A 19840-nucleotide genomic window follows, 5' to 3' on the forward strand; every position below is an offset into this window, starting at 1 on the left:
TAGGCTGAGGTCCACTTTTAGTTTTCTGCATGTGGCCGCCCACTTTTCCCAGCACTAGTGGTTGAAGAGGCTGTGTTTCTTCCATTGTATGTCTTTGGCTCCTTTATCGAATATCAGCTCGCTGTAGGCCTGTGGATTTATTTCTGGATCTTCTATTCTGTTCCATTGGTCTTTGGGTCTGTTTTTGTGCCAGTACCATGCTGTCTTTGTTATTATAGCTCTGTAGTAGAGTTTGAAGTTCGACATGGATAGCCCTCCCATTCAATAGGAACATTTTTAACACCTACCATGCATGTAGGTACAGATTCATCATTTAATAAGTCAAAGTTCCTTCAACTGAGAACTTCAATGACTTGAGATAAAGAAAAATACAAGATATTATAGTAAGGTATACACTTCACTATTTAGACTAGTGTTCACTTCCTCCTATAAGAAGTGGGAGATTTTTCTTTAGGTTCCACTTGAAATGATATTACTACATTTGTGCTTGTAAAATGTTACCTATTTCAGATCACTGGTATCTGATGCCTTGTAATCCTAGATACTCAGGAGGCTAAGATGTGAGGATCACAGTTCAAATCCAGCTCATCAGAAAAGTGTTACTCTTATCTCCACTTAACTACCAAAAAGCCAGAAATGGAGCTGTGGCTCAAGTGATAAGAGTGCTAGCCTTGAGCAAAAAAGCTGGGGAGCAGTGCCCAGTCTCTTGAGTTCAATCTTCAGGACCATTTTGAAAAAAAAACAAAAAGTTGCCAGGTGCCTGTGGTTCACCCCTGTAATCCTGACTACTCAAAGGCAGCCTGGGCAGAAAAGTCTGTGAGATTCTTATCTCCCTCCAGTAAACCACCAGAAAACTGAAAGTGTTCCTGTGGCTCAAGTAGTAGAGTGCTAGCCTTGAGCTGAAGAGCTGAGGGTCAGCGCCCAGGCTCAGAGTTCAAGCCCCATAACTTGGGGAGTAGGGGTGGGACGGGGAGAAAAGAAAAGAGTAAACCAACTATTGGCAGCTAAAAGTATAAACTTATGGGAAAATAAATAGAGGAAAGACAAACAAGGCTGTTCAAGCAATCTAATCTATATGAAAGATGAAAAAATCTTGCTTGTGACAGTAGTACTGGGGCAAGAATATCAGAAATATCAAAGGTATTTATCTATCATGTCCTTTCACCCATGTGTTAATGTATATTTTTGACTGGATTCCAAAACTCATCTCATTATATATAAACTTGAACTTGATATAAATAGTGCTAATAGTAATAACTTAAATTTATTAATCCTATACTTTATGCTATACTATTCTGATTGCTTTATCTAACTTAACCCATTGCATCCTCTTACAGCTGCACAGAATAATTGCTATTAGTTTCTACATTTTTCATATCCTTGTTAATTCTATAAATGACATTATAGACATTAATAATGGATCCATGTCACACAGATCTGTATTTGTCCAGTTTTTTGAAACTATATTGTCTGAAACTTGACTTGGTCATTTCTCTTTTGCCTTTGTCTTGCTTTTGCTTTTCTGTACCATAACTTCTACCACCCAGCCTGGGCTATTTTCCATATTGATACTGCTGCTGTCAGTTTTGCGTAGTCCCTTCTTTTTCTTTTTTCTTTTTCTTTTTACTGTCAGAGAAATAATCATGTTCACCGTGTTATTGATGATGCATAGAGATATAGAATACTTCTGTCACTCATTGAGTCATAAATATCTTGGTATTGAAGAATTTCCATCAGTAGTTTTACGGCATGTTATACAACCTTTTCCTCTTGATGGTCATGGAGGGTATAATTTTCTATCTACTTACTTTCAAAATCAGTGCTTTCTTTGTATGCATGCATGCATGTAGTTATGCTAATGTGAACCTTAAAAAAGCTGATTTAGCCTTGCCAAGACTGTCTTCCATTTGGTTATTTTCTCCTTATTGTGAATGCCAACAGCTCTTATAATAAGTTGTTTTCTATTGGTCAACTGGATATTTGGGAGAGGGCTGAGCCTGCTCCAACTTATGTGAACTCCGTAAAGGTACTAATGTGTGCAAAATAGTGACAGTGCTTTTGCTTAGGCATAAATCCCCATATTTCTCACAAGTGTGCAAATTATATTTTTTTTAACTGAGACAAATCACTACCATTTATGATAACTTCTCCTCCAACCAGGATAGGGTTTATTTTGTTCTGAGATACTTACTTTTCATTTCATTGAAGTTAAAGGAGTTAGGATACACATGGATGGATAGGGTTTATTTTGTTCTGAGATACTTACTTTTCATTTCATTGAAGTTAAAGGAGTTAGGATACACATGCATGGATTTGCCTCACAACTATACATTTTATCACTCTATATTAATATACTCAATTATACAGCATCTATCTTTTATTTTTTATTGTAAAGGAGATGTACAGAGAGATTATAGTTATGTAAGTCAGGTAATAAGTACATTTTTTTTTAACAGTGTCACCTCTTCCCTCCTTTTCTCCGTTTTTTCTTCCTGACATCCCTCCTCCACATTTTTGTTTCTGGTCCTATGGCTTTAACACAGGACCTGTGCTCTGTCTTTGAGCCTTTCTGTGCTCAAGGTTAGTGCTGTACCACTTGAGCCACAGCGCCGCTGCCAGCTTTTTCTGAGTAGTTTATTGGAGATAAGAGTCTTGGGCTGCTTGAGCTGGATTGGAACCGCATTCCTCAGATTTCAACCTCCTGAGTGAGTAGCTAGGATTACAGACGAGAGCCACCAGAGCCCAGCATATAGTTCATTTTCAACATAGTGTCTAGAGAGTATCACGGCTGCATTTGTTCACCCTTTGTCCCACAATTTCTGTGCTCCCCCTTATCCTTCCCAAACAGATAAACTTACATGCAAGGCAAAAGGTACAGAAATCAAAAACATCAACAAAGAAGGGGGAAAAAAGCAAAATATCAACAAACCTTGTTTCCATTTCGTGGAGTTCATTTTGATAAACTTCAATAAATGATCATGTTAGCCTTTCCTAAAAATTTCCTTATTTGGTCTCACTGTGTGAATATTTATAGAGTCCTTCCCCTCCTTGGCATGGTAAATATTTACAGAAAAGTTCTACTTGAAAGAATAGGTATTTTCTGTGTGTGAAAACAGGACTTTGTAAGTTTCCATTAAATCAATGTTGTTAATTAGAATAACAAATCTAATTCTCTTCATTGTTCACTGTGATTATTAATTAATTTTTTATTATTTTGTCAATTCTGCTATATATTTTGTAGTATTTAAATACATTAAAGATTATTATACATGCCTGTAATCATAGCGACTCAGAAATCTGAGATCTGAAGATAGTGGTTCAAAGCCAACCCAGACAGAAAAATTCCCATGAAACTCTTCTCTCCAATTAACCACTCAAAAACTGAAAGTGGAGCTGTGGCTCCAAGTGGTAGAGTGTGAGCCTTGAGCAAAAAGCTCAGAGTTCAATAACTTGCTTATAAAATACTCCTTTTATTGTGAAGAGACTATTTTTGTATCTGTTTCTTTTGGTCTCAAATTTTATTTGTTTTAAATATCTAATTTGATCTATTTGAACAATCACTGATGAGTGATTTCACAGTGAAAGGAATGATTATTTATTAGCTTTATTTTTAAAATGGTATTTGAAACCATATTTACTTAATGGCTAAATGTGATTGGCTGCCACTGTATGAACTTGATGTTACAAATAAATTATATGGCCATCTTGCAGTGATCAGATTACAATAAATTATATGGTCATCTTGCAGTGATCAGATTAATATTCAAATGAAACAAATCAGTCAACTTTTTGTGTTTAACAGTATGTATCATTGATTCATGTTGATCAGAGTGAATGTTAATGTGGAGGTTATATAATGTATTCCACTTTAGTGTTATTTAAAACTATTTAAGACAATTTAGAAACTAGTGAACCATCAGTTAAATTAACTTCTGTTGATTTGTCTCCAAGAACTGTGATAATGTACTTAATATGAAGTAGTATAGGCTACTTTAAGATTTCATATACTTATAAATTGTATAAATGTCACAACATTTATTTTAGCCAGAAATAAACCATCATCAAAATAGATGGGGTTTTATATATAGATATATATGTATACACACAACATACATATGTGTGTGTGCATGCATGCATGTGCGCATGTGTGTGTGTGTGTGTGTGTGTGTGTATCTTAGGTTTGAATTCAGGACCTTGCACTTACCAGACAGATACGCTATCATACCCCCAGTCCTTTTTCTTTAGTTATTTTTGGGGTATGATCTTGTATTTATGCCCAGGCTGGCCTGGATTGAGAGATCCTCTGATTTATATTTCTCATGAAGCTGAGATGACAGGCACATGGCACCATGCCCAGCTTTTATTCGTTGAAATGGAATCTCACAAACTTTTTGCCTGGGCTGACCTCAAACCATAATTTTTTCAGTCGCTGCTTCCAAAGTAGCTAAGATTGCAGGTGTGCCCCATTGTACCTGGCAGATGTATTTGTACATTAGCTCCTTATTTTTTGAACAATTAACTACTTTTTTGGGGGGGTCCGGTTGTGGGGCCTGAACTCTGGGCCTGGGTGCTCTTCACCTCAAGGCTGGCGCTCTACCACTTGAGCCACAGTGCCACTTCTGGGTTTTTTCTTTTTGCTTATGTGGTGCTGAGGAATCGAACCCAGGCCTCATGCATGCAAGGCAAGCACTCTACCACTGAGCCACCTTCCCAGCCCCCAATTAGCTACCTTTGTATGATGACTTTCTATCTTACAAGTTTGGGGGTGTGTGTGTGTGTGTGTGTGTGTGTGTGTGTGTGTGTGTGTGTGTGTGTGTGTGTGTGTGTGTGTGTGTGTGTGTGTGTGTGTGTGTGTGTGTGTGTGTGTGTGTGTGTGTGTGTGTGTACATAAGGATACTGGCATGAGCTTCTGGCACTCAACTCATCAAATTTCATGTCTGAACATCAGTGACTCCTATAGGGCATAGTAGTAGAGACTATTTTTTTAAAACAGTGGATTCTAGGGCTGGGAAAGTGGCTCAGTGATAGAGCACTTGCCTTGTATGCATGAGGCACTGGGTTCAATTCCTCAGCACCACATAAGCAAAAAGAAAAAAGCCAGAAGTGGCGCTGTGGCTCAAGTGGTAGAGCGCTAGCCTTGAGCTGAAGAGCTGAGGGACAGTGCCCAGGCCCAGCGTTCAGGCCCCATGGCCGGACCCCCCCCCCCAAAAAAAATGTGGATTCTTTTTGCTAAGTGTGCCTCAAGCTTTGTCCTACAAGAGTTTGCTTTTGTTTTTGAAGGCACATCACTAGCAGGATGTTTTTTTAAACCTCTGCTCTGTTTTAATAGGGAAACCAGTTTTTAGCTGGATTTCACATTTTAGTATGATTAAATTTTTATAGTTACTATAAATATTAGGATTTAAACCATATTAAAGCTAAGTGATAATATTTCTGTTCCTGCTATTTTCATGTTCTCTTCTTTATCTGTAATAACAACTTTCATGGAATATGGAATGCTCTAAATAAGTTGAATTAAATGAAGCTGTAAACATTATTCATTGATGCAACTCATCATAAATATTGCGATATAGTAAAATAATTTTTAATTTATATATTAAAACCTATTGAAATTTTTATTTAAGCATATTTAATGATTAGTTCTAGGTATAATTTAAGAACTTTTCTCAATTTATTAGTTGATCATATTTCAGATTCATGATAATGTTGTTAAGAGAAAAAAATAGCAGTTGTTCACTTTAAATTTCTTCCTATGATGTTAATATTTATGCATTAAAATATTTTAAAAAGGGGAAATAAATTGTTTTATTTCTTGTTTTTTGAGATAAGATATGTATGTCAGGCTGGCCTTGAGTATCTAACTTTCCTACCCAGCTTTTAGAGTGCTAGAATTACAGGTGTGTGCCACCACACCCAACTGAGACATTTACATAAACATTTTATTGAGGCATGATACTTTTAAAAGATAAGTGTATAATGATTAACTTTCTATGATAAGTGTATAATGATTAACTTTCTATGAGAAAGATACAACACTGACACAAAAATTTAAGTCACGCTATCTATGACGGTAGTGTGCTATGTAACAAAGATATTTAAAAGAACTTGTTAAATAGAAGTGCTGGGGTGCTGCCTGGGATTCTGTGGAGGGTCCCTTGCAAGCTGATGAGTAAGCAGTTGAAAGAGAGTTAAATTGAAGAAAGTAGGGCTACCTTGAGGAACTTATAGGCTGGTAATAGGCCATAGGAAGACATGTGCAAGTGTCATCATTAGGATATTATAAGAGTATTGGAAATTTCCTACAGGCAGGAAAAGATCTATGTACCAGGGCAGCCAACGCAAGAAATAATAGGTAGAGATCTAGGTAGGTGAACTACCAACATCAAGGAATGCCTTATGTAGTTGGTGAAGACTGAGCTGTGGAGATGGAAGTCTAATCTCAAACTTATTTCATTGAATTACCATAAGGAAAGAACTCTCATGCCATATTAGCTCTGGTCTATGAGATGTTTGGCTATTAGTTGGTACAAATTGAGGCAGAGGATCAAGTAAATTGAAATAAGAAGTTGACCATCTTTTGATAAAAGAACTAGACTGAATTCTATTCACTTTGACTCAGAGTGTAAGGTAAAATAGAAATATCAGCCATTTTGGCAGTCCCAAACTATGCAATTGTGTTTATATTTTCTCCTGTCCTACAAACTAGCCTAGTTAGAGTCTAGATAGAATTGCTGTTACTTTCATTAACAGTTCAGGGGCCAGTCCTTTGTAGATGACAAGAAGGCAGTTAAGAGGCTGGCTGGCAAGTGTTCCTGAAGAAGAGATGCTATATCTGTTATTCTCCCCCTTTCTGAGCATTTCCACTGTTAGCGCTGGAAAGGAAAAAATTCATTCACATAAAGCATGATTCAAAGTCACTTAAATAAGTGACCAAAGAACCACAAAATAAGACCAAAGAAACACAAAAGTATACTTTGACAAACCTGAGACTTATTTTTATTTGCTTATTTAACCAGGACAGGAAATTAAATAAAAATAATAAAATTAGCAAATACATACTGTACGCCAGGCCAAGTACAAATAACTCTAAGGATCTATAGAATTCCTTAGTACGTAGGTATCCTTTGAAAAATATTTTTCAAAATGAAATCATCATTAGAGATACAGGTGTATTCATTTCCAAATACTCCAGTAACAAATTACCACAAATGTAGCAGCTAAAACCATCTAAATTATCATCTCACAGTTCTATACGTTTGAAATCTCAGTTGAGTGCACCTCCTTTCTTGGGTTCCAGTTTCACAAGGGTGAAATCAGGATAGAGGCCTGTTGGGCTCCTATGGAGATACTTTGGGAATAATATTCTTTCAAGCTTATTTAGGTAGTTGTTATAGCTCAGTTTCTCATAGTTATATAAATCAGCCATAGGCTACTCTTGGCTTCTAGAGCCAGTACATTCATAGGTTCTAGGGTTTAGGGCATGGACATAAAGACCATCAATGAGCTTCCAAGAGCTGGATGTATAATGAATTCCCCCAAAATATGTCACAAATAGCTTTTTATTTCACTTTAAACAAGTTTCATAATGCTGTTTATTTTTTCCTAATAACTCATAATAATTCTTTTGCTGAGTAAGTTTAAATTTTGTGTGAGTAGGATGATTGTAAGCATCTTAGAACAACCCCGGCATAATGAGACACGTTGTATTTGGGGTACTGGTATGTAGGTAGATATATCACCCAGAAATTGTTTTGTTGTGTGTGTGTGTGTGTGTGTTTAAAAGTGAATCCCTTGTGTTTCTTGAAACAAATATAATCTGCCTTTTGCTATTAAACTACAGCATGCAAGGAGCCTGGTTTCTATACAATGCAGCAGCTGCAGCTCAGAAAATTAACAACTCGCTCAGAGGCTGCCTCCTGAACTACTTTTCTCCTTTAAATGAAATCATTGCTGTTTTTCAGGGTCCTTTCGCATTTCTCCTATACATAGGTATTTTTATTTTACTAAGAACAGCTTCTTCTGGTGTCTGTCATGCTTCCTCTGCTTTTATATAAGAAAGTAATTGTAGATATTGCCACCTAATTAAAGCCCTACCCTCTCCCTCGGGTTTTGTCTGATGTCTTACAAATAGCAGCTACAATGTTTAGATCACCAACACTATGGCACTTTATATGTTTTCATGGGCTACGTCTTCACTGATGTTTTGTTCTTGTTTATTTGATTTTGTTCTCAGTGCTATTTCTGGGTCTCTTGTTCTTTTGGAAGCCTACAGGGTTAAATGTGGATATTTAGCATTTTGTGAAAGCAACACGTAAAATATGTTTCCGATTTAAAGACTGACCAAAAAACTCCAAAGCAACACAAAGATTAAAAAAAAAAGCAGCACAGTGCTCATAAATGCTGGTTTTCCAAACTGAGTGACTGAGCAGGGTGACCTAAGGCAATTAACTATGTGATGCTAAAGACAAACTAGTGTGTAAACAAATACCACAGAATAATGTGATGTCCAGGTTGTTTACAACCACTTTCTAAAGTAAAAAAAAAATCTATTGTCATAGTGTACACTAAAAAAACATGTTTCCTATCTTATTTTATTGAACTGGGTTCTTTTTGTTTCTGGGGTGTGTGTGTGTTTGTGTGGATACACTTTTTTTTTTTCTGAAACGTTTTAACTCAGGGCATCACACTTGCTTGGTCTTTTTGTTCACATCTGGTACTCTACCACTGAGTCATGCCTCCAGCTCAGTCTTTTGCTGGTTAATTGAAGAGATAATCTCTTGGATTATTCTTCCCAGGATGACTTTAAACTGTGATCCTTCTGATTTCAGCCTTTCTTATAGGTAGGATTATAAGTGTGAGCTACCAGAATTCACATTTTTGTTTTATATATTTTAATGGGTTTCATGGTGACATTTTCATACATGTTTATGGTGTGCTGTGATCATATCTGATCACAGAGATCATACTGATCCCTTTTCTCTTCCCAAATAGTCGCTCTTCTACTTTCATGTGATACTCGCCTTTCTATATCTGGCTTATTTTATATGATGTGATGATTTTCAGTTACAGCTATTTTCTTGGAGATGACTAATTTTGTTCTTTAAAAAACTTTATTGTGTATGTATACTACGTTGTAATAAAAAGAAAAAAGTGTTAGTTACTAATTTAACAAGTTTGAAAGAATAATAAATTTTAAATTCAGAAGATTGGAAATACTTTATGTATTAAAAGTAACTATATTAATAAAACAGAAAAAGTAAACTTCTATCAATTCATGGGAAAGATAATGATGCAGTCCCAGTACCATGCTGATTTTTGTTACTATTACTCTGTAGTATAATTTGAAGTTCGATATGTGATACCTCCATTATTACTGTTAGTTTATTCATTTTTTGTTTAAGATTTACTTTTGCTGTTTGGGGTCTTTATGCTTCCATATGTTCTTTTTTGTTTTGTTTTTTGTTTTGGTAGGGTTTGAACTCAGGGTCTGGGAACTATCTGTGAGATACTTTATTCAAGGCTAGTGCTCTACCACTTGAGCTGTGGCTTCACTTCTGGCTTTTTGTTGGTTAATTGGAGATAAGAGTCACATGGTCTTTTCTGCCTGGGGTGACTGTGGACCTTGATCCTCAGATCTCAGCCTCCTGAGTAGCTAGGATTATAGGCATGAGCCACCAGCCCCCAGCTAAGAATTTTAAAGTTGATTTTTTTTCTCTCTCTACAAAGAATGACATTGGGACTTTGATGAGAATTACATGAAATCTATAGATTACTCTCAGCAGTATAGCTATTTTCATGATGAAAATTGTGTAAATCCATAAGCACGAGAAGTCTTTTCTACCTTTTCATGTCTTCTTAGATTTCTTTCGTCAACTTTTTTACAGAATAATGAATTTATTCCATCTGAACTTTGGATAAAACACACCATATCATTTTACATCTAGAATTAGTAAAAAAATTTTAAATTTGAGTCTCTAATTTTTTTCTATTTTATTTAAAATTTTATTGATTTCCCTACGACCGACAAAAATATTTTTTTTCTTGCCATTGATTTCCATTATAGAGGTCTTCTACCTCTGTGGTTAACTTTATACCTAATAATTTCCTTTAAAGGCAATTGTAAGTGAAATTATTCTCCTGATTTCTTCCTTATCCTATTCATTGTCATTATAAACTTAAAACCAAGACCTAGAAATAGCATATATCTCATCTCTGTTTCTATACTAAGAATTTGATACTTCATGAGATCAAGGAGAGTAGGAAACACATATAGATGGGATGCCATCTGCCTGACTATAGTCCTTTTACCAGGAATTACAGAAACATATTTTTGGGGTCTCTTAGATGTGTGTGTCACAGCTACAACCTTTTTTTCTAAGTCTGTGAAAATGGAAATGGGTAAGATTAAATATTGCAATGAAATGAAGTGTTCTGAAAACCTTAAATGAAGAAAATAGATGTAGAGAATATAAAAAGAATACTGACCATAATTTTTTCCAAAAATTGTCTTTGTGTATTCAGTTTTGTTACTGCATATTTTAACTTTCAATGATTAAATCATTGAATTTCCACCATATGAGTAGACCATATTGTATGAACTTCTTCAGAACATTTAAAAAAACAGTTTGATGCCAATTCATGTTGAAAAGGCAAATTAATCCTGATATTTAAATTTGACAAATACAAAGCAGCAAATAATATTTTAGAATTAAAATATAGATAAAATATCAAAGTAGAACATAGATGTAAATATCCTACATATATCAACAAATATGATTCAATTTCTATTAAAAAGATCACCCATGATGATCAAGCATAGTTTATCTCAAACATATAATCCTGGTTTAATAAAAGATAACATATGTCTACTCACATTATGTCCCCCTCCTCCCCCAATAAAACTCCAAGCAATATAAATCAAGGATGAAAAGGCAACAGCATTGTCTTCTGTTCTTTGTGAATAGGAAATTGTTCCTATCCTGTTCCTGCTTTTCCTATTTTCTTCATTTCTTTGAAAATTGTTTCTACAGAACTCAGCATAGAAAGATGCCAAACAATATCTTCAGCCACAAATCAAAAATTTTAAGTATGTTTTGCATCATAATTATCATAACAAGCTGCCCAGAATCACTTCCAATTTTTAATGTTTCTCAGAAATACACATGTGTCTGTATATTACATGTGTGTATACATATTACATATACATATATGTATATACACATTACATATACACATGTATATATGTGCACATATACACATATATGTAGCTATGGGATTTGTATTGCTATAGCAGATACCTAACACTGGATAATTTGTAAAGAGCGGAACATTTTTAACTCTTCCCAGATGCTGCAAAGAGTGAGATCAAGGCACTATCATCTGAGTTTTAGTGAAGATTATCTTTCGGTGTCCTCATGTGGAGAAGACACAACAGCAAAGAGATGTCCTTCTATCAAATCAATTTTATAAGAATACATAGCCCTGTTCACAACAGAGGACCAATCATGGCCCAATCATCTCTTAAGAGCACTAGCTCTTTTTTTTGGGGGGGGGGGCGGTGTCCCGTGGTGGGGCCTGAACTCTTGGGCCTTGGCACTGTCCCTCAGCTCTTCAGCTCAAGGCTAGCGCTCTACCACTTGAGCCACAGTGCCACTTCCGGCTTTTTTTCTTTTTGCTTATGTGATGTTGAGGAATCGAACCCAGGGCCTCATGCATGCAAGGCAAGCGCTCTATCACTGAGCTACCTTCCCAGCCCACGGCACTAGTTCTTTTATTAACACCTGCAATATATATATATATATATATATATATATATTTTTTTTTTTTTGGTCAGTCATGGGGCTTGAACTCTGGGCCTTGGCGCTGTCCCTCAGCTTTTCAGCTCAGGGCTAGCACTCTACCACTTGAGCCACAGCGCCTCTTCTGGTTTTCTGGTGGTTAATTGGAGATAAGTGTCTCAGGCATTTTCCTGAGTGGGCTGGCTTTGAACCACGATCCTCAGATCTCAGCCTCCTGAGTAGCTAGGATTACAAGCATGAGCCATCAGCGCCCCAGCTAATACCTGCATTTTTGAGGCAACACATTGTGAAATCTTACCAGCTTAAAAAATAGTACAGATGTCTTAACAATAAAAATCAATAGTCCCCTTTCCAACCTCTTTCTTCTCACCCCTCCCTTTAACTCCTTTAGGAACTTCTCATAATCCAACCATTATTTTAGACAGTATTACTTCATGATTTTTCTACATGCTAAAGAATAGTTTTCTTACTCCATCAAATACACATTTCATTTTTTATTTTATTTTGTTTTTACATTAGTTATACAAAGTAAAAGCTTTCGTTATGATATTTTTGTACCAAATAGATTTCTTCCTTTAGTCTCTCCTGTATAATGAAGCAACCATTTCTCTAACATTTTTAGTAAATCAAACTCCTAGTTATTAAATGTATAGAATCTTGATAAATGTTAACTAATTATGTCTTGTCAGAAATATGTGATAATTTGTTTTTTATACAGTTTTATTTTATGCCTATTCCTTTAAAACTTCAATTTTTCTAATATATATGACAAAACAAAGAATTCCAAGAATGTATGTTGGACTGTACTAACATACTAAAAGCATACAATAGCTGGGAGCCAATGAATCATGCCTATAATCCTATCTTCTCAGGAGGCTAAGATCTGAGGTGTGTGGTTCAAAACCAGCCTGGGCAAGAAAGCCCATGAGATTCTTATACCCAATTAAGCACTAAAGAAGCCAGAAGTGGAGCTCAAATGGTAGAGTGCTAACATGAAGCAAAAAAAGCTCAGAAACAGCACATAGGCTCAAAGTTTAAGCCCCAGAACAGGGTACAAGCAGAAGCAAACAAAAAAGCACACAAAGTAATGCAGTAGAGTAGACAAAACATTTTTAAATGATATTTGCATTAGCACTGAAGATCTTACACATTCCGTTTTGTTACAAGAAATATCTTAACGCCTTGTTTGTAGCTATTGTTTCAAAAGACAGTAAAATAAAAGTCAACCCTAAATAATTATAAATATTGCATAATAAAGGATTTTCCATGGTACACTAATGAGAATTCATGTAAACCCAGTGAAACTAATGCTTTGTAGTAGTTCTTAATATAATTAAACTGCTTGCTTTTCTGTTGTCATTTGGTTACCACACCACAGAATAATACATACTTTATGAGTTTGGTCCAACAACAACTTTCTGTGGATCCTTATATCATAAATACATTTGTCTTGTGTGTTGGAAATAAACTAGAGACAAGTCTATGAAATTCCACCAATTAAACAGAAAAAATGGAACTTTTCTTTTTATATAAAACCTTAATCCTAAAAGCTTAATTCTTGCTTAGTTTACAGTTTCATTGCATGTACTAGTCATTTAGTTACTGTGAATAAATTATTAAGTTAGGCAGTTTGAGACATGTACCATTTGCTAATGTAGAAGCGCCAGGAAGTGTACCTTTATGCTGGCTATAAGAACAGCATTTATTAATGATCAGTATGGTGTACCAAATAGATTCTAATCTCACCTATACCACTTTGAGTACCAATTGGTGATCTAAGCTGAGTCCACCTAATACAAGAAGGGGAGGGATAATCTGTTGTTAATTAATCTCCAAAGTAAAGTTTGAGCCATAACTAAGTGGGCTACATACTGTGTGGTGGATAATTGCCAGGATTTTGTTCACTTCACTTTAGAGCAATGGCTAAAAATTACTGTTACACCAGATAACTAATTCATCATGCCATATTTTAGAAATCATCTAGCTATCAAACTCCGGACTTTCAAGGCAACTGTATTATTATACCCAAAATATTAAAAAGGTGGAATCATTCCAGAATTATCTTTCCATGTGAGAGAATAAATATAAACTGTAAAAATGTAGTCCATTTTCAAATGTTGGATGAGGACCCTAAACAACAGTGTAAAAGGCACATTTAAACCAGTAGCCACCATTACCTCTTCCATTTGCTTGTTTTTGGTTCAAAATTGTAACTCTTCTTTACTGTGAATTATCTTCCCTGCTCTTTTTATTTTTGGATTATGAATAAACACACTTTATTATTTGTTCATTTTTATCATTTTCTGTCTCCACTTACTAGAATATTGGCTAATATAGATTGGAATGAAACACTATAATATAGCACTTAACACAGTATTTAACTGAGAGTTTTACTTACTTCTTTGCTACTATCTTTATATGTTAAATTTTATCTGCTAAATAAGACTAACTTATAATTAATATGTAAGAAATACTATTTTCCATTTAAAATATACACCTCATACGAAGTTAAAATTTTGGCATTTTCATCTAAGCAACATTTCTAGGCTTTCTCAGAAAATGCTAAAATCATTAGCCTTAATTGCTAACAAGTGCCAAACACTAGAGATACATCCTTTGTCAATTTGTATACTAGGAAATATGTACTGTGATAAACTGGGATTTTACGTCTTTTAGTGGAATATTAGTACAGGGTTAATATACAGTGAGGCTAGTACAGCAGGTATGCTAAATATAGGACTTATTTTGGCTTTCTTTCATGCAAGAGCTATTATATTACAACTGGTTTGTCTTGGGGCATATTTCTGGTCCTTTATTGGTAAAACATTCAAAATCATCTTTTGGTATTATACAAAATACATTCCTTTTTATTTTTATTACCTTTAGATAGTTGTGTAAAGCAGTTGCCATTTAACAAAGCAGGTTCTGAATACAATATATCTTGATCTGTGTCATCCCTTTCAGCATTCACATCCATTCCTCCCCTATCCACCCTTTCCCTCACTCTACTTAATTTTTTAGGATATACATTAACAGATACTGGTGAGATTGTGGTCAGAAGGAAACCCTAATACACTTGATGGGAATGTAAACTTGTTCAACCACGCTGGAAAGCATTGTGGAGGTTCCTCAAAAAAAATTAAATATAGAACTACACTATGATTCAGCAATTCTATCTCTGGATTTATTCAAAAGATTACAAACCAGCATACAGTAAACTAGCACAACCATGTTTATTATGGCATTTTTCACTAGAACCCAGTTATAGACTCAGCTCAGATGATCCTCAGTGGATGAATGGATCCAGAAAATGTGTACACAATGGAATTTTACACATCCATTAGAAAGAATGACATTGTATCTTTTGTAAAGAATTGGAAAGACTTGGAAAAATTTGTTAAGTTTGGCTCAGAGAGACAAAGAATGCAGGTTTTCCCTTATGTATGTGAGCTAGATTTAACTTACAAACTCCTAAGTAAATACATTGGGTGATATGTAAGTGTATACAAATATATTAACTGAAATACAGTAGATTCAAGGCATATCTCAGATAGTGTAATTCCTTAGAATCAAAGTTCAGCAAAATAAAACACCAGGAAGCTGATACTCTAAAGTGGTGGGGTGGGCTCAATGGGAAAGGGTTAGAAGAAGAGGAGAGGAGGTGGAAACAGACAAAATACATTCTTGTCAGCAGTAGTTACTCTACGGTTAATATAACACCCAAACTTATTCTTTCCGTTTCTGTGCTGCTGTCCTTGTGGACCAACCTTTTTTCCATCTTTTACTTTCTGCTTTTCCTTTTACTCTCAAGTTCTGTGAGATCAACTTTTTTAGATTCTACACTTGAGTCAAATGGTACTTGTTTGTCTCTGCCTGGCTTATTTTACTTTAATTTGGTTTCTAGGCTCATCCATGTTGTCACAAATAACAGACTTTCATCTTTTTATATCTGAGTAATATTCCATTGAGTATATGTGGAACATTTTTAATTCATTTATCTATTGATAAACAAAGGTTGACTACACATCTCACTATTGTGGATAGTACCTCAATAAAAAATGGTGAGGTAGATGTCTCTACATACTAATTTCTGTTACTTTGAATACATATACCCAGTAGAGATTGTTGAATTGTACAGCCATTCTTTTTTAAATTTTTTGAAGGGTTTACATATTTTTTTCCATAATGGCTATAGTAATTTACATTCCCATCTGGTCCCTTCTGGACTGTTTTTTTTTGTATTTGTAATATGTGCAACCAGGCTGAGAGAAGAAATCTTACCTTGTAGAACAATTGTATATATAAGTGTTGTGTGTTAGAATTAAATTAATAATTACAAAAAGGCTACTCCACAGTTTTTCATATCCATATTTCATGAAATAACAAGATTTCATGAAACAGTTTGTAAGTTATGTGGACTTTGAATTTTTTAATCTGATTTTATGAGACAAATCGTTCCACATTTAATTTCTTTCTTCAGTGTCCTATTTAAATTTTCATCCTTACCCCCATACAGTTTTATTTGGACTACTAGTTATGGCAAAGTTTCTTGCCATTTATACTCAGAAATTACTGTACTTGTTTATGACATTAAAAAATGTAACCTAAAAAATAAATGAGTTTTTTTTCTACGACCACCATCTTTAAACTTTTTACCTACATATTCACCTATTTGTTAATGAGGTTACCATTTCAGATACCTATGCCTTAAAATAATTCACTTTTTTGGGGGGGGTGGGGGGTCCGGTCGTGGGCTTGAACTCTGGGCCTGGGCGCTGTCCCTCAGCTCTTCAGCTCAAGGCTAGCACTCTACCACTTGAGCCACAGCGCCACTTTCGGCTTTTTTTTTCTTGCTTATGTGGTGCTGAGGAATTGAACCCAGGGCCTCATGCATGCAAGGCAAGCGCTCTATACCACGGAACCACCTTCCCAGCCCTAAAATAAGTCACGTACTTAAACTTTTGTCCTATTACTAATGGCATTTAATGTATTATTTAAATATCTTTAAAAGTTCCTTGACTTCACTAAATTTAAAGAAGCCTGTTATAACCAACTAAACTTAGTCATTCACCACCCAACTGTTATACCTTACTTTACTTCTAGACTGGAAAAAAGTGTTGGCATTTGTTCCCAAGAATGAAAAAAACAGCCCTTCTTACACTCTATTATCATTAGTTTTTGGTTTTGTGCCTTCTCTGTAATGATCTAGGTTTGTTTCTCCTTTATTCTTTGCAGAGTGCTGCAGCAGCTCCCAGTCCAGTGCTAGGAAACATTCCCCCAGGAGATGGCATGCCAGTAGGTCCTGTACCACCAGGGTTCTTTCAGGTACTCAGAGACTTGACTAGGAATGTTAAGGCATAGGAACTCCTGTTTGATTTTATTTAAAGATAATGAAAGAGGATGAGGCTGTTTTAATTTTCAATATAGATATAATACCATACAGCCAACTCTTGATTGTTCAGACTGTTATCTACTTTACTGCCCTTCCTTTCTGTTTTATTTGTTGTTGATTAATTAAGCCATCTCATTGTTCAATTAAGAAAGTGAAGAAGTTGAATGCAAATTAGTCCACTAAGTTAACTGTGGTAAATACTTTGTGGGAGAAGCTAAAAATAACATTCTGGGAAGAGATGTAGATTTTTAATTTTTTTGTTGATGTTTTTATTGTTGTTGTTTTTTTAACTCTCCAAGCTATCCATATCTCTACAGACCAAAAGTAACCAAGAATTGGCTGTACTTTCAATAAACAGCTAAGTCATTATAGGCTATCTCAAAGTACTTTTGAGAATTATCCCTATGGCTTTTAAGCTGAATTTTTATTCATACCATTACATAACATTTAAAGATCTGATTTTCAAATATATTTTTAGTTTCTTAGGATCTTAATAATGTTTTAGCAATGCTAATTTAGAATTGTAATTTAAATTACAATAATTTTTAATTTGTCAGAATCCACATATTAAATCTGATAGTATTCTAACTCAAACCAACAGATTCTGAAATTTATTTTTATACTTAATAAGAAATGTATTTATTTATTTTATTTTATTTTTTGCTGGTGCTGGTACTTGAACTTAGAGCCTTGGTGTTGTCCCTTAGCTTTTTTTGCTCAAGGCTAGTATTCTATCACTTGATCCACAGTGCCACTTCCAGCTTTTTTGGAGTAGTTTTATTGGAAATAAGAGTCTCACTGACTTTACTGCCCAGGCTGATCTCAAACCACAGTCAGCAGAACTCAGTCCTCTGAGTAGCTAGGATTACAGATGTGAGCCACCAGTCCCAGGCTAAAGAAAATGTATTTTTACACAGAGAAATTAAGAATTTTATGAAAATTAAGAATTTAGGAATTAAGAATAGAGTTGGGAGGCATTTTATAGGAATTAATATAATATGCTATATTATTAATAAGTTAGGTACTTATAAGCTAATTTTTCCCTTCAGCTTTTATATTTCAAAGTTGTGATAATTTGTTAGTCCACCCATACCATCATTATATTGTACTTAAAATGTGAAAATGGAGAAATAAAATTGTAACTAATCTTACAAAGTTGAATTCAGTTAAAAGGCTTTAATTAGACCTGGTACCAACTTTGGTCTTTTAAAACATTCTTATTTACTTAGCTGCTCTATGTTATTACCCAGGTAGTCTAGAATATTTCAGAGTATTCATCAAGGCATACATTCTGCCTAGGAGGCCCTTCCTGAAAATCTAAGAACAGATTATAACTTAGTAATTAAACAACCACCAATTAACGTAACAATATTAGCTAACCCTTACTTGTTATGTTCTGTGTGCTATGTTTTGTTCTCAATGTTTTACATAAACTTTTAATCTCCACAGTAACCCTAAGTGTAAAGTATTACATATTATAATATTTCCCTCTGTGTGGATAGAGTAACCAAAGCATTGATAGATAAACGATTTGCACAAAATCAGAAAGTGACAGGATTGGGAATTGAATCAAAGCAGTCTGGATTTATGCCATTGAATTTACCTTTTCAACTTGATTGTTATTCATGAAATATTTCCAGCTCATTTTATTTCATTTTTTTCTTTATGCTCTTCTCTTGCCAAAGATGGCTTGGATTGGGAATAAATCAGAAGTTTTATCTATTTGAGTGCTACTAGAATATCTTTAAGTGATACTGTTATAAAAGAACGTTGATTAAAGAGGATGGCAAATTCTTTCATGCTAGGGCTATGCCAAGATATATGAATCCATGCATTTTCACTTGATAGAAAGAACCATTCTCTGTTTACCTACATTCTTTATCCAAGACTTGTTAAGTGTAGTTGAAACAGAGTTAACTTGAATTATTCCAATGTAATACATATTTGAGTACCACTAGATATCAGATACTGTAGTGTCTGTAATTTGTCTCTTTATGAAGCTCAGTGTCTTTGCTAAAAAGCTAACAATAAAAAGCTATGTGATGATCAAGAAGAAAGAATCATTAAGTCTACATGAGTTGGAGGTAAGAGAGTTTGCATATTAGAAAAACGTGTAGGGGTTCGGGGGTAGGGTGCGGGGGATACAATCGAAGCAAAGCAATGTCATTCCAGACTGTGGGAGCACTTTAAGTGAAAATGTGGCCACATCAAAACAACTTATGCTGAGATATTCAGAGTAACACAGAGAAAGCAAGGGTAGGAAAAATAGACAAGAGTTCCTGGACATAAAATGGGAAAGATATACTTGAGTTTGTTTAGAAGGGTCTTAAAATGCCTTTATTCGGGAAACATGGAGGATCAATAGACAAATGAAGTAATGCTCAAGATCTCTGGCCATAAAAAAAATACAAATCAAAGCAACATTGAGATTCCACCTCATCCTAGTTAGAATGGCTATAATCAAGAAAGCTAATAACAACAGATGCTGGAGAGGATGTGGCCAAAAGAGAACACTGCTGTTCAGAGTGTAAGCTTGTTCAACCACTCTGAAAAGCAGTATCGAGGTTCCTCAAAGGACTACACATAAGAGCTTCCCTATGACGTAGCAATTCCACTTCTGGGCATCTACCCAAATGACCACAAACAAGGC

The 19840-nt window shown here is 34.9% G+C and overlaps 1 protein-coding gene across 2 annotated transcripts in view; it reads left to right on the forward strand.

Annotated features, from left to right (window-relative positions):
* The window catches only part of Ssbp2 (single stranded DNA binding protein 2), a 242450-nt gene that overhangs the window by 143244 nt on the left and 79366 nt on the right, over positions 1–19840 (forward strand). The window contains exon 5 of one of the 2 annotated variants that reach the window (XM_042690758.1): positions 17034–17123. The exons of the other annotated variant lie outside the window; for it this stretch is intronic. Coding sequence (XP_042546692.1) covers positions 17034–17123 — 90 coding nt within the window. The remainder of the gene's footprint in view (positions 1–17033; positions 17124–19840) is intronic. 2 annotated transcript variants of the gene reach the window in all.

The sequence above is a fragment of the Dipodomys spectabilis genome, unplaced genomic scaffold, assembly GCF_019054845.1.
Source record: "Dipodomys spectabilis isolate Male_0828 unplaced genomic scaffold, ASM1905484v1 ptg000140l, whole genome shotgun sequence".
Classification (NCBI taxonomy): domain Eukaryota; kingdom Metazoa; phylum Chordata; class Mammalia; order Rodentia; family Heteromyidae; genus Dipodomys; species Dipodomys spectabilis.